Source organism: Oryzias latipes, chromosome 9 (assembly GCF_002234675.1).
Source record: "Oryzias latipes chromosome 9, ASM223467v1".
In the NCBI taxonomy this organism is placed as follows: domain Eukaryota; kingdom Metazoa; phylum Chordata; class Actinopteri; order Beloniformes; family Adrianichthyidae; genus Oryzias; species Oryzias latipes.
This window is the reverse complement of record NC_019867.2, coordinates 3,525,851-3,540,156: the sequence shown is the minus strand read 5'-3', so window position 1 is coordinate 3,540,156 and position 14,306 is coordinate 3,525,851. Positions and strand designations below refer to the sequence as shown.

The window sequence follows — 14,306 nt, the reverse complement described above, 5'->3', positions numbered from 1 at the left end:
ACAGCAGGATGTTGTCAAATTTTGTATGTGTGTGTGTGTGGGGGGGGGGGGGGGCGCTGGTGGGGTTACTCGCCCAGGGAGTAAGTTAGTGTAGAACCGCCACTGCTGCTCAGCATGCCAAGTCTGTAGCTGTTTACACAGAGGAGGGGCTGCATGTGGACTGGGGGGTCCGTCCAGATGAGTATATGGAGAAAGTGTAAAAAGAAATAGAAATATCTGGTTGTTAAAGTCAGTAATTTAGGCTGCATCAAAAACGGATAACTCTTTACAGCTCCACACAATGATATTTTGCCTAAATAAGGTGGCTTGATTAATTATTATTATTAATTAAAAGCTAGTTTGATGTTTATACATTGCAAGCCTGTTCAAAAAATTAAGAACTGAGGTTTTGCTTTGGGTTCCCCTGCTAGCCTAATAAATGCAGGTTAACCTATTGTTTAAGTATTTACATTGTAAATTCTTGTTTTTCATCACTAAAAGCTACACTTTTTATGTATTAGCTGAAATTTTTTTTTTTTTACTAAAAAAGGATGTTGGTCCTTGTTAAATTCTGAGTGGAGCTTTCTTCTCCAAACGCATACGGATGTTTTTGTATATTTTGACTGAATTATGACTACCGTTATTTCATCTTAGCAGGTTGATTACATTAATTGTATGTGAGAATTTGACCAAAACAAGTTCAAGCAAGTCTGTCCGGAAAGTGGGAAGAATGTTGGTTCTCATAAAATCCAATTGTAATTCCAGTTTGGCATTAAAAACATCAAAATTTACCATCTATTCCTAAACTAAATTTTCTCTCCACTCTAAGTTTTTTCATTTACGATACTTTTTTAGGGACCTAGCACAAAGAAATGACTATTTTTCTGTTGAATGGACATGTATAAAGACAAAACATGTTTCTTCTCAAACTTTTCATTTTCACCAACATTACTTCTTAACCTTACAGTTGTGAAGATTAAATCAAATCTTTTCTGACTGCCCCCAGTGGAGAGGACCCCCGCAATGAACACGCTAAGCAGGAACTACAAATTAAACATTTTATTAAAATGAAAACACACTTATGGACCAAATAAAAACACTTTCAGGTGTTTGAGCATGAAGAAACAAACAAAAATAGGAGTTTAGGATACAAAAGGTTTAATACACCTACAGCTGGTAGCTTGAGTCTGATTTGGAAGAAAACCTGTTCAGGCAGGTTGTTCTGCAAAACGATCTTTGTCACTGAAGACTCTGGAGCTCATATGAAAATGGCAAAAGAAAGAAACAAAAATTTGTGTTTCGTAGAGCAGCCGGCTGGGAAATGGTCGATAAATGACAGATGGGTTGGAGAAATTGAGTGTGTGTGTCGGGGAGGGCTTCAGGATGCCGACCGTCGCCGGATGACAAATGTTCCTCTCTGGAGCTGTCCCAGGTAGATTCTCATCTTTGTGCTGTCGCTCGTCTTCCTCACCCAGATCTGTTCAACAGAGAGGAAGAAAACATCAAGAAGGAATTCTGTTTTTGAAAGTGGAAAATGTATTTGCTCCCCGACCGCTGTACCCCCTCTAGTGGCAAGAACGCTGTGCCCCCTCTAGTGGCAACTCCAGTGAACTGCTGATGACAAATGGATCAACACCTGAGTGGATTTTAGAGCAGCATCTCCATCTCCTTCAAGTCAGATTTTTCACCAAATCGCTCCTTTTAGTGAGGGGGGGGGGGGGGGGGGGGGGGTTCATTTAGACAAGCAGTATTTTTGGTTCCGCAGTGTTCTGCTGCAGAGCCAAAAATACTTAGGTCCAGAATCTGAAGCTGCCCCACACCATCACACTACCACCACCACCACCTTTGACTGTTTATGGGATTTTATAACGATTGTTTGTGTTTCTTTTTTGAGCAGAGGTATTTGGAGATCAGAGAAAAACAACAACAAATGCTTCTGCAGCAACGGCAGTAAAGCAGAATTATTGAATGTGTTTGAAGAATCAGTTTAACGAGAAATTTGAAGTTTGACTTTTACATGAGATTAGCTACTATGAACTGATTTACTGGATTCAGAGAAACGTGAATGTCTGAGGACAATAAAAAGACAAACATCAGATGCTTTTTTATAATCAAGGAACCAATAAATCCACGTGGAAAAGAACCGGATAAACATGAAGGATGTTTGGCTCCGGATCCCATGGTTCCACGGTGGAGAGAAAAACTGACCTCGTTGGTCCCCACCGAGCTGATGACACAGCTGATCTTTGTGTTGTCCTTGGACTCCAAGTAGATGGCCTGGCTCTTGTGATACCTGCCGACAACATGCGCATCATTCTTGTCAGGAAAAAAAAGGGAAACTGTGCCATCAAAGGCGGTCAACAAATAAGACACCAGCAGAAAAAAATAAAAACCCCAGTTCAGGAAAACAAACAAACATCCATCATAAAAGTCCAACTAGGAGAGGAGGAATTTTCTTCTGGTCACACTGTTGAATGAAGCTGGGGGTCAAACACAACAGACCGTTTATGGACACAAAGACTATGGGGTCAAATCACCTTAAAGTGAATAAAAAACCAGCTGGTAAAATGGAAAAAGTAAATCAGAATTTATTTGACACTAAATCATGAGAAAAAATGTAAAACTTGAAATATTTAACATTTGAAAAACAATGTTTATTTGTAGCAGCTGATGTTTTGTGATTTCAATGTTTGTTCTTCATCTCTCCCCCCGTTAAATCATTGACATGGGGGGGGGGGGGGTGTAGTTCTAACGCTCTCTCATTAGGGGAGGAATGACACCAGAAGACGCTTTGGGCTAGACGCTGACAGAAATACTGGTAGCCAATGGGATCAATTTTTATTTTTAAGTTTTTATTACTCATTAATTATTATTATTATAAACTAAAAAATACACAAAACATCTCTTATTCCTGAAAAAGAAGTTCAAAAATAGGTTCAAAAATGAGATGAAACATTGAATTGTTGGCTTTTTGTGTCAGCTCAAAAAAAGTGGTTATGTGTGGATAAAAACAAGGGGGGAGGATGAGGAGGAGACGCACGTGTAAACACGAGGAGATGCATCAAAGATAAACGCACAAGTGAGAGTGACAGCAGCGAGCGGATAATTGGACAGAAACCTCCAAACAAAAAGGCTTTCATTTTCCTTAAAGGCGACCAAACCGTCAGCAGAGAAACGCAAACAAGGACAGACTGACAGGAAAAGGGTTTGATCACTAAGCAGCTAGAGAACAACACATGTGACGGCCTCCTCTTCCCCCATAGCCCCTCCCCTTCCTCTGACAGGTGATGAACAGCTTGGGTCTCAAGAAAAAATAAAAAAGGGGGTCAAAACGACCCGGGTTTCAACGATGAAATGAAGAGAATTCAAATCTCTGCTGTGCAAAAGTCATCGATCAAACTTTGGACAATATAATGTGGTAATGTTGCCATCTAGTGGAGACACAAGGAACAACAACAAACGTTCCTGCAGAAAGTAGAAAAATTAGTGCCTCTGAGTCTGTGATTATCTACTGATGTGTAGTTTTTTGATCCACTGGGTTGTGTAACGTGTGTGTGTGTTGTGGTGGATTAAGGGAAGTTAAAATTGATTATCTTTTGATCTATTTTCAAAGTCTTCTCAGTGATCTTTTAAATATGATGATGCTGTTTGAAGCCATTTTCTCTGACAGTTTCTGCAGAGCAGCAGGGGTTCATTAGATATTCACCTCTGAGTTGTGGGCGGGACCTTTGGGGCTGGGATACCCCGCCCCCCTTCCCCTCCCAGTTGCCAAAGTTCTCTGCTTGGACGCTCTCCCGCTGATTTACAGCACATAAACCCGTAAATCATGTTTCTTCTTCTCCTTATTTACAACATTTTACAAAAATACATGCTAATTTTCTTTAGATATGTCCCCCATCATCAGAAAAATACCACAACATGATAAAAACACAGTATTTTCTTCAGAGTGGGTCTTTAACACGTATCCGAACACTTGGATATTCTCCAATTTATTACAGAAAAATGACAACAAATGTTTGTGATCACTGATGCTTTAGGAGTACAGTCAAGTACAGTAAAATACACTCCAGGAAATGAAACGTTTGCTCTAAAATGTGGGAAAATGTTGGCACTGGAAATGAAAAAATCTTTAGAGAAAAGTGTCGGTGAAGGTTTACATTTTCTAAGTGAAACTATTTCATGTTTTTTGTAGAGAAACTGTTTTACAGAAATAAGCACTGTAAAACAGATTTGTTGTAAATATAAATGATAATTTGAATAACATATATAATGAATATTTAATGGATAATATTCAAAAATCTGCCTATCGGCTGTGTGGTGTCGTTTGAAACCAGAACACATCTGTAAAATGTTCATCTTTAGTGTGGACGTATTTGGGATTTTCACTAAAGATGAAAATAGTCGGTTTGTAAAACACCGTAGTTTAAAGGATTAAAGATAAAAGTCTGTTTTCTATATCATTTACATTCATATCAAATTGCTGTTTTTCTTGTCATCTATTTTAAATGTAGTCGGCTAAACACTGAGGATGGAAAAACTGCTGAAAATGTTCAGGATTTGTTGTTAAATGATCCAAACGACAGTGATGTTTATGTTTTGTTTGCTGCTGAAGTTAACCAGGAAGTTGACAGAAAACCTTTTTTTTAAAGTGATAAGAACCTTTTCTTTCTTTCTAAATCTTTGTGTTTTTAACAGTTATGTTGATTCTGATCTCCTCTCCTAAATAAAGCTATAAATGACGGTGTTTAAAATCATTTTATTTGAATTTTCAAAACATAACGGTGGGAATCTTGGTTTGATCTTTGAATTCCTGATTGTTGAATGGAAGTGCGGCCCCACAAACTCACCATCTCTTGTCGTAGTAAAGTTTCCCCTCCTCTATGCGAGCCTCGTAGCGCTGGGACAGGTTCTCCAGGGGAGCGGAGGGGACGTGCTCGGGAGTCGAGGGAGACACTGAAAAGCGAGAGCGTTTGACATCAGAGCTGCTCGTCAACGCGCCTGAACCAAAAGGACGAACTGAGCGGCGCCGCCGCGGACGTACCTGCTCGTTTGGGCGACTTCAGCTGTAAGAGATGAAAGGGAAAAGAGTTACGATGAGCAGCAGGAAGGGAGGTGGATGCCGCAGACACGGCGGTACTCACCTTGTTTAGTGTTCGTAGATCTTCTATTATCTGCTCTTCTGTTAACAAATAGTTCAGCTGAGGTTTGAGGAGTCAAGGACGACATCAGAACAGACGATTCAACATGGCGGTCTTAGTGAAGGTCAAAGGGCCGCTGGATACCTTTACATGTCTGGGTCTGGACTCAGACTGTCCACCTGTGCAGTCACTCCACGCCTGCGCCACAGCAAGGCACCTTTTATATTCTATTCACCTAATATGGTTGTAAGCCGCTAGAATTGTGATCAATAAAGTTTGGGTTAGTAGTTCAATCCTCCTAATGACCTCCAATCACACGCTCAAAAAAAACTAAAGCATAAACAGAGTCACGATCTGACTCCAGGTGGCGTCCTCCACAAAGGTCAGAGGTCAGACCCCTTCTGTGTTATTCTGTGAGGAACAAGCAGCATTTCAGAACTTCACACTACAAGACGAGCTGAGCCAACACATTCTTTAAAACAGCCTTTTGATTGGTCCAAAGATGTAAACATTTCACAGGTTATACATTTTCCAACATAAAACTTTTTTTTATGGGATCAAAATGCAGCAGAAGTGTCTTAAAACATCCAGCTGGGTTCCTGTGAAGGATATCTGGTGCCGGTTTTCTCCTCTTGTCCGGTATGGGGACTGGATCGTTGGGTCGTCTCCTCAGCTTCCTGGTCATGATGGGTTTCACCTCCATGGAGTCTTTGAATGACAGAGCAGAGTCAGACGGTTACATTTTCCGTAACCGACAGTAAAAATCTGACAGTTTTGCTGAAAATACAAACATTTCTCAACAAAATCTGAAAGCAACGCTTGATTTAACATTAGGAGGGAACGCGGCGGCGTCCTTACCGCCTGTCAGCTCCATCGTTAGTTTCTCATTCTCGATCATTTTCTTCTTCTCCTCCAACTCTGCGATGAGGTTCTCCTTCAGCTCCACCTTTTTATCGTCAAACTCCTTCACCGCCGCCTTCTTCTCTTTGATGTAGTTCCTCTCCACTTGTTCCGACTGAAGTAACGATGCCGATTTGAGAGGGGGGGGGGGGGGGGGCACGGATTAATCCAGGAAAACCCCCACTTCGGTTTCAGCAGAGACCTGATTCAATGTTCTTACCTCAAGTTGAAGAAACAAATCTGTAAACAAAGAAGGAATATTGGTCAGGTAGAATAAAATCTACTGTTTCAAAAGTGAACAAACAGCAAAAGAAGAGAAGCGTAAGGATTTAGGAAGAAAGGCGAGAAACAAACTTTATGACACTTTTTACACGGACAACATGACGATTCTGCAGCTTTGTCAACGTAAAACACACATTTTTGTCCAAAACTAATATTAATATTAAGAACGCATTAGGAAAACATGACTACAAAAAACTTTACATTTCTAATCGCCAGATGTCGTTAAAATCCCACTCCGATCATCGTTGATCTATTTAGAGCTTTCTTAGTAATCTTTCAATTATAATTTTGACGTTTTTAGCCAAAATCAAAAAAAACTGTGTCGTTTTCTAGGACATAGTTTCTGCAGAGCGGCAGGAATTTGTTAGAAATTAGTTTTGAAGTTAGTTGTGGGCGGGGCCATTGGTCTGGACAAATAAGAACTTTATCAAACGGCATTTTTTTCGTTGGCTCCGGATTCGGAACAATTTCAATAAAGAAATACTCAGAAACTCAATTTCGAGCTTAATTTCAGTTAAAAATGTCCTCCATCATCAGGAAAATGACATAAGAACATGTTAGGAATACAAAAAGCATGATTTTCAGTGGAGCAGGTCTATAAAGGTCTAAATTCTGAGTGTTATTAAATTACTGCTCTAATGTAGAAACAGCCAAAAAATCCAAGGTTTTTACAGGAGCCTTGAATGCACCACGCATTTGTGACTGAAGCTTTAAGAGCAGGAAAGATCTTCAAAAGAACGTGAGTGTGTGTTCAGAGGATTAAGTGTGTGTGTACACTGTCATAAACCCTTTGATTTACCTGCTCGACTTACTGCATTTGTGTTAAAAGTTTCCATTTGCATATCTCTACAAATCTAGGAAATGATTTCATCTCCATGCTTTACGGCAGAGACGACCTTCGGAAGGATGACTGACAAACCAAGATGTCTGACAACAAAACACGGATTCCCGCAGGAGCTTTTTAGTTCATCAGGAGACCGAGCAGCCGGGTTTCTAACACACACATGCTGAGGTTCCTGTAGTCCAAAGCAGACCTTAGAACAGGGGTCGGGAACCTATGGCTCGCGAGCCATATATGGCTCTTTTGATGGTCACATGTGGCTCGCAGACAAATCTTTAATTGTACTATTTTTTTTTTCATTAGACCAGTCCTTCTCGGGCGCGATGCAATAACAGAGGCGCGGAGTAGTAGCGGTGCTTGGAGAGAGAAATCAGCGCCAGCGCTATCAGTTTACTATTATCTATTATTTCATAGAGTTTGTACCAGCCGGAAACCTGTGAATTGCCGTGCCTAAAACTGCGCGCTCCCGTCTCTGAGAAAGAGCGCGCAGTTGCGGGGACGGGATGTGTGAGGAAGAAAGCAGAGGGTGGGGCTGAGGTGTTGTGGGGACCGGCAGCAGGTGAATCACGCAGGGATTGTAAAAACGTAAAACCCGCTGCCTGTCACTCACTGCAGCGTGTGAGTGTGTGTTTAACTCCGTATCTGCATGTGAGCAGTCTGTCTCACATCTACAAAACATTCAGACCTACGATCACGTTTAAAGTCTCAACGCCTGCATGAAGCAGAAACTCAGCCAACCAGACTAGACCATCAGCAAAACTACCATGAGAAATACTCATCATTTATTAGCAACAGCACAACAATGTTATTAAAAATAATCCACAGACTTATTGTACTTTAAAAATGTTGAAATTACATGAAATGCACACATTCACTTGTATATTTAGTTTTAAACATATTGTTGCGGACTGAGTTTAACTTGGCTGTTGGGCCGCGTTAAAAGTTCTGGAGTTCAACGAACGCATCAAGCAGAGATCTGATTGGCTCTCAGTTCTGTCGCTCAGCCTGTTGTTAGGTAGTTATGACCAATGGGGTTCAGCTATGGGCCGAATAAGGGAAATGGGAGGGCTGCAGCGGGAGCAGGGGAATATAAAGTTGGTAGAAGCGCTCTCGTGTCGGCGGGAGAGATTCAGGAGCTGCTGAATTAATTGTTCGGCGCTTGTTGCGGTCTGCACTAACCAGAATAAAGAACCTTAAAAGAGGTTGAGTCTCCGTGCCTCAGTGTGGGAAAGGGACACTACACTATTGTATGGCTCTTTCGAAATTACATTTAAAAATATGTGGCGTTTATGGCTCTCTCGGCAAAAAAGGTTCCCGACCCCTGCCTTAGAGGGTTTAAAGTGGATGCTGAAGAACCAGCCATGGTTTTGTTTTTTGTTTTTTTACCAGCGTTTCGAAGCCTCTCTTTGTACTGCTGATCCAGCTTCTTCATTCTCTTCTGGTACTCCTGCAGCGTGCCTGCAGGAACAAAGCTTTGACAATGAAGCCGAAAGGCTGAGGAAATGATGGAGCTTAGTGAGGCTTCAGCTCCACAGAAGCTGGTACCGATGGAATAGAGTGATCCCAAACCCCCAGGGTTGACGGTCCAGGTCCGTAGGACCGCTGGTACCGGTCCACAGCTTTATAATCTGATTCTGAAGGAAGTTATATTTTGGAAAACTATTCCACCACATCCGACTCACTCTTGACGCGTGCAAAGTCGCTCGGTCGTGTGTCGAAAATTCATCCGCTACTTTCTTAAGCGGCTTCACAGACCGCTAAACTGAAATCACCAAACCAGCAAAGTTGACAAAAACAAACATACTCATAGTTTCTTTTGGGAGAAAAGAGTCGGAGAAGAAACAAAAGAGGACTTCAAAATAAAGGACAGCTGCATTTATCAGAAAAAAACAGTCTTAAATCCAAATATGGACCATAATAATAATGAATAATATTCAGCAAGTTATGAGGATGCTGCTAATAAACTTACTCAAACAGTGGATTAGTGTTTTTTTTAATAATGTTTAAAGAGTTCAGAGTTTTTAAGCTTCCTCCTTGATGGCTGTGGGTTCAGGGAAACTCTAGATCACATTTTAATCGTTCCTACATGAAATCTAGTGTTCAAATTAAGTTTAAAGCAGATATTTTACAGAGGATGAAGATGAACATTACCCTCAAAACCTAAAGAAAGCAGGAGGCAAAAAACAATAAAAGAACTCAGAGGCCCACTTCAGCCCCGTCCGTGAAAATACCGTTTGATTTTAAACCGATCTGTGGCCTGAAAAAGGTTGGAGATCTCTGGTTTACACCCACATCTTTGCTTTAAGAAAAAAGCCAGATCTAAAACCAGGGGGGGCACCTGAGGGCTGGATTTGTTCTCCAGCACATCCTAGACACACCTGGTGATCCAGGTAACCAGTAGAGCAATGATATCTGGGAAAACATGCAGACCTTTCCTACCACAAACAAACCCCTTCAGACATACTTTGGTTTTAATGACGCACTCTGAAATGATGGCGTTCTGTGCAGGCCTGCATCTTTACCTTCTTGTAACTGTTGCAGCTGTCTCTTCAGCGAGGCCAGCTTGTCTTGGTACATTCTGTCAGGAAAACAAAACCACAAATAAGGGTTCGGCTCAGGCCACGCACACACACACTAGTACACACAAAGACACAAATCCCTTACTGCTCTTTGATTTCCACATAGTCATCTTCGTCATGCTTGGCCAGGTCCGTCTCACTGGCATCTTCTGTGTCTTTGAGGGGGGGGGGGGGGGGGGGGGGGACAAAGAGACTGAGTTGAAGTTTGAACTCACTTAAACCCATCTGATCATGTCAGCGGCTCCCTCCCCGGAAGGAAAGACAGACAGACAGACAGCACAGGTCTTATTGCAGACCAGCCTGGGGGGCTCCGGTGAGGTCATACTGAATGCCCCCCAGGTCAGATCCACGTTTGTTTTTAAGCCTCACGTCAGTTCAACTCAAAAGGGACAAAGTTAAAGTTCGAGGCGGAGGAATGACGGTGCAGATGTCCGCGTGAAAGTCAAACATTTGCCGCATGCTGCTGGGCTTTGATCCTCCGCGCTCCCGCTGTCTGTCTGTCAGGTCCAGCAGCGGCTACCCCCCTCGGAGCGATGCCGGGACGTTTCTACCCCCCCAGAAGCACAACGATGACGCGATCGACTTCACAAACGTGCCGTTTTCTTCGTGAACCCGTGGGAAAAAGACACGGACAGAGAGGCCCACGTAAGCTGACGCAGCGCTTTCGGTTTCAGTTAGCTTTGAGGGCTAGCTAAAGTTAGCTCCAACAGTTGTTCCAAGGAGATCGGAGCGATCGGGACCGTCAGCACACACGCGCGCGCGCGGAGAGAAGGGGAGATAAAAGCTACGCTACGCAGTTCTTCTGGAGGTCAGGAGCACCAAACAAGCAGACCTGGCAGGGCTGTCATCGCCTCGATGCGCCGGGTTCCGCTGCGATCGCCTGACCGGAGTGTGAAAGGGCAGAACGGTGGACACGGCAGGCAGGCCGACCTGTCAACGCTCAGAGCTAAAGTTACGTAGGAGGGCGGCTGATTAACGCTGCGGACGGACGCTGCGGGGAATTGCACTGAAATCCTGCGGTAACTAACTGCAGGGGAGGGAGGTACTCCTGTGACTTACTCTGCAAATCACTCACTTAAACCCTTTTATTAGACGATTCCAATTTTTTCGAGCAGAAATGTGACATTTGAGCATAAACATTCATGCACCACAAAAGGCAACCCTTTAGGAAATAGCGATAGAAAAGGGACTCATTCTAATTATTTATTAGTGGCTAATTATTTGATATATTTGTTTTAATAAAGTCACTTTACTCAATTATTTTTATTTGTTTTCCTTCCTTTGTTTAAAAAAAACAATTCGGGAACCAAATGTTAGCTTGAAGCTAAGCCTAGGCAGTACAAACTCTACCACTTTCACGCTCAATAATCAAACCTCACATGTTTACCCAAAATATATATTTTCAAATCCCAAACTTAACTTAACTGTAGGTGCTGTTTCAACGAACAACAAGCGAAACATGTGCAATGGCCGCGCATTTCCGTTTCTTCTCCAATAAATAGACGGAGCCCGCGAACCACAGAGAAAGGTTCTACTGATTTAACGTTACCTTCTTCGGAGTCTCTGCCCCTGAAGCTCCGATCATCGTCGTCATCCACGCTGTCGAGCTCCTCCTCGTCGTTGTAATAATCCACCACGGGCGATATTAAAGTGGACGCCATTTATTTATTTGGAGGATGTAAACAAAACAAAATAAACAATCGCTCGGTGTTTTGCTGCTCGCTTGAAACTGCGCCTACAACTGCGAGGACCCCCAAGCGCTAAGCTGTCCAAGCTTGTGCCTGACGAGTATTCCGTTTAAAAATTGCACAAAATATACTTTATTGTATTTTATTTAACTAGAAGGACGAACATATAATTAGTTTTATTCACCTTGGAGAATAAACACATCCGCTTTAATTTTGTATCTGCAATGGAAAAAAAGGAAAAAACAGGCAATTGCAAGAGATTCGATACAGTATTTGGTGCTGTCAATGGCCGTTTATTTATTTACTTCTTTTTGTGTGGGGTTTGTGTGTTCTGGGTTATGAAATTATTCAATTGATCATGTTAATTGGGTAATTTGGTAGCCGTTATCTGACATTGGGAGTAAACTGATGAACCTGGAAAAATCTGGTTATAGTGTGAATACCACAGGATGATGGACTCCATAGGCTTTCAAGAGACAACTGTCTTTTTTGCTGCATGAAGAAATAAAAAAGGACAAGAGAACCTTAAAGTCTTTTTGTAAATCTATAAGCTGTGGTTATGGCTAATTTTAATAAAAATTAGTTAATTATTTAATAAAATAAGCAAAAACACATGAGCCTTAAGTCTCCACACATAATTCTTCAAATTAATTTTATAATAAACCACTTTTTTATTGCCAAACATCTACTTGTCTCCAGACACATCAGGTCCAATTAGCACAGTTATGTGATACTCCCAGTTATAAATTTAATGGATAAAGATATAATTTAATACTCCTAAGTTCCCTAGAAAGAGCCATTATCAATTTCCCAGAAGTGACCAGTTTGGATGAAGAATCATACAGAAAATCATAAAAGAAGCAGAATAAGAAGATGGAAAGAAGATCAGACCCTCGATTGACTCAGTTCAGGTTAGAACCCATGATTTAACGGCCAGACAGAGACTTTTGGACAAACATGGATCCATAGGAGAGTTCAAGGAGAATCACACTGTGAGCAACAGGAACATTTGGATTATCCACAGAACTTTAGGACAAATGTGACTCAAGAAGAACTGTCTTTCTGGATAAACAACAGTGGCGTTTCACTGAAATAAAAAATGTCACATCAAAGCAAATCTGCATCCTTGCACTCATTTAAATAATCCCCATAATCACATTTTTTGTTTGAATATTTTTTTTCTGCTCTGTAATGTCTTTTAAACCTGACAAATTAAAAAAACAACAACATTGTTTTATATCTCAAACCTTTTTTGTCTGTCTGTCTGTCTATAATTTACAATGTTCCAATTTAGTCTGAAGAAGGATTCATGCCCAGCCCAACCAGGATGCTCTCCTGGTTGGGCTGGGGCGGCGCTCTCTTTCCCTCCGTGCTTCCCTGGCCTCTGGCTCTGGGGGCCTTGCGGCGGCCCTGCTGGCCCTGGCCTGGGTGGCGGGCTTGGTCGCCCGGGCGGCGGTTGTTCCCTGCCGGTTCCCGTGTGGCGTTGGGGGAATTCCGGCTGCCGCTGCTGCTGCGGCGGGGGTATGGGTGTGGGGGTGGCTGGGCGCTCCTCCTCCTTCTTTTCACATTCCACCATCCATTTTAGAAGAACATAAAACCTCACCTGAGCACAGGTGTTAGCTCACCTTTGCACTAATAGCTTGCATGATTGAATGACTGAAATATTTCACACTAGTTGGTTTTAAGGCATAAGTATGTGTGTGAACACTATCTGTTTTGTGTACATGTCGACAGGTGGACATTTTTGCAGCTAGCAGGTGTGTTTATAACATTTGAGTGTGTGTGTGGACGGGCCCCGCCCTTTTTGTACTGCATTTGAACCTTACCATAATGATTAACAACCAGTAAACTTGTTGCTTTATGCTGCTTCATGGTCTTATCCCCCTTCCCCTCCTATTATCACCCCCTACCCCCCCTCTTTCTAGCGTCCCTCTCTCTTCTTCCCCTCTTTCCTTTTCCGTCCGGTCCAACACCAAGGATTTTAAGACATGATTGAAATTAATAAAGTTTGGCCTCAATTACAAAAGGGGTTTATTCAGACATACCCTTGGTTTGTCAGAAGATTAATAACCCCTCTTGTTAAAGCAAAATATGTCCAACACAAGAGGCCCTCAGCTCTCATCTGACTGCCCAGCTGTTGGACAGGACAAGTTAAAAAAAAAAAGAAAAAGAAAAAAAATGAAGAAGGATTCATTATTTTAGTTCCTGCACTAGATGTACATGGTCCTTTTGCTAAGGGTAAAAACCCTTTTACTGTGAAAACAAAGGGTGACTGAGGAAACTTGCATCAGAAATGGACTGGGATACACTGGCCATCTACTATCAGGCCAGTGCATTTCCTAGTTATGATACTGAACTGGCCTGATAAACTACTGCTTTTTTAAAAACAGTCTAAAATAAGAAATTTATTGATGACATTTAGCATGACAAAAAAAATAATACCTCATTTTTTGATTGATGCAATAAAATGAAAACCGATTGAAATCCAGATTGATAATGTGGGCACCCTTGAGGTTTCTTCTTTTTTTTTTTTCCCTGAATCCGGTTTATTTTAGGAGTTTTTCCTTACCGCGAAGAAGGGTCTAAGAACAGGGATGTCCAGTTCAGTTTAGTCTGTTTAGTTTGGCAATCAGCTATTGAATTCTATGACTTTATGTTCTTTATGATTCATGTTTTTCACCGGTATGAAGCCCATTGAGATGACCATTGTTGTAAATATTGGGCTAATTTAGGGCAAATCAATTTAAGCCAATTTCAAATAAATTTAAATTGAATTGATAAAAGCAGGTCAACTGCTGCACTTCTGCAGTCCGACAGCAGGGGGCAGCAGAGGCTTGAGAGTCACGCGGAAACGGTCGGTCGCTGAAGTTGCAACCGAATCGGGATGACTCAGTCCATA

General features: G+C 41.9%; 1 protein-coding gene across 4 annotated transcripts; it reads right to left on the bottom strand.

Moving 5' to 3' along the window:
• Window positions 1-1,114: 1,114 nt before the first annotated feature.
• suds3 (SDS3 homolog, SIN3A corepressor complex component) lies at window positions 1,115-11,734 on the bottom strand. 4 transcript variants are annotated; one of them, XM_004072073.4, is made up of 13 exons: window positions 11,269-11,462; window positions 9,805-9,874; window positions 9,663-9,718; window positions 8,527-8,598; window positions 6,238-6,257; window positions 5,976-6,132; window positions 5,730-5,825; window positions 5,121-5,182; window positions 5,021-5,042; window positions 4,827-4,932; window positions 2,188-2,272; window positions 1,540-1,593; window positions 1,115-1,456 (listed from the first exon to the last, which is right to left on the bottom strand). In XM_004072073.4, the coding sequence occupies exons 1-13, from the start codon at window positions 11,378-11,380 to the stop codon at window positions 1,358-1,360; spliced, it is 1,011 nt and encodes a 336-aa protein (XP_004072121.1). In that variant the 5' UTR covers window positions 11,381-11,462; the 3' UTR covers window positions 1,115-1,357. The 4 variants fall into 4 exon arrangements, with proteins under 4 accessions (XP_004072121.1, XP_004072120.1, XP_023813993.1 ...); XM_004072072.4 differs by lacking the exon at window positions 1,540-1,593; XM_023958225.1 differs by lacking the exons at window positions 1,115-1,456; window positions 1,540-1,593 and having other exon boundaries at window positions 1,692-2,272; window positions 11,269-11,734.
• Between the last annotated feature and the right edge of the window lie 2,572 nt (window positions 11,735-14,306).

What these genes read in the sequence shown, in the direction of transcription:
- suds3 (XM_023958225.1), bottom strand. Translation starts at nt 11,380, where the DNA reads ATGGCGTCCACTTTAATATCGCCCGTGGTGGATTATTACAACGACGAG. An exon ending in GCTGCAACAGTTACAAGAAG is followed by an intron (nt 8,599 to 9,662) that starts GTAAAGATGCAG and finishes TTGTTCCTGCAG; the next exon opens with GCACGCTGCAGGAGTACCAG. An exon ending in CTTTACTACGACAAGAGATG is followed by an intron (nt 2,273 to 4,826) that starts GTGAGTTTGTGG and finishes TGTTGTCGGCAG; the next exon opens with GTATCACAAGAGCCAGGCCA.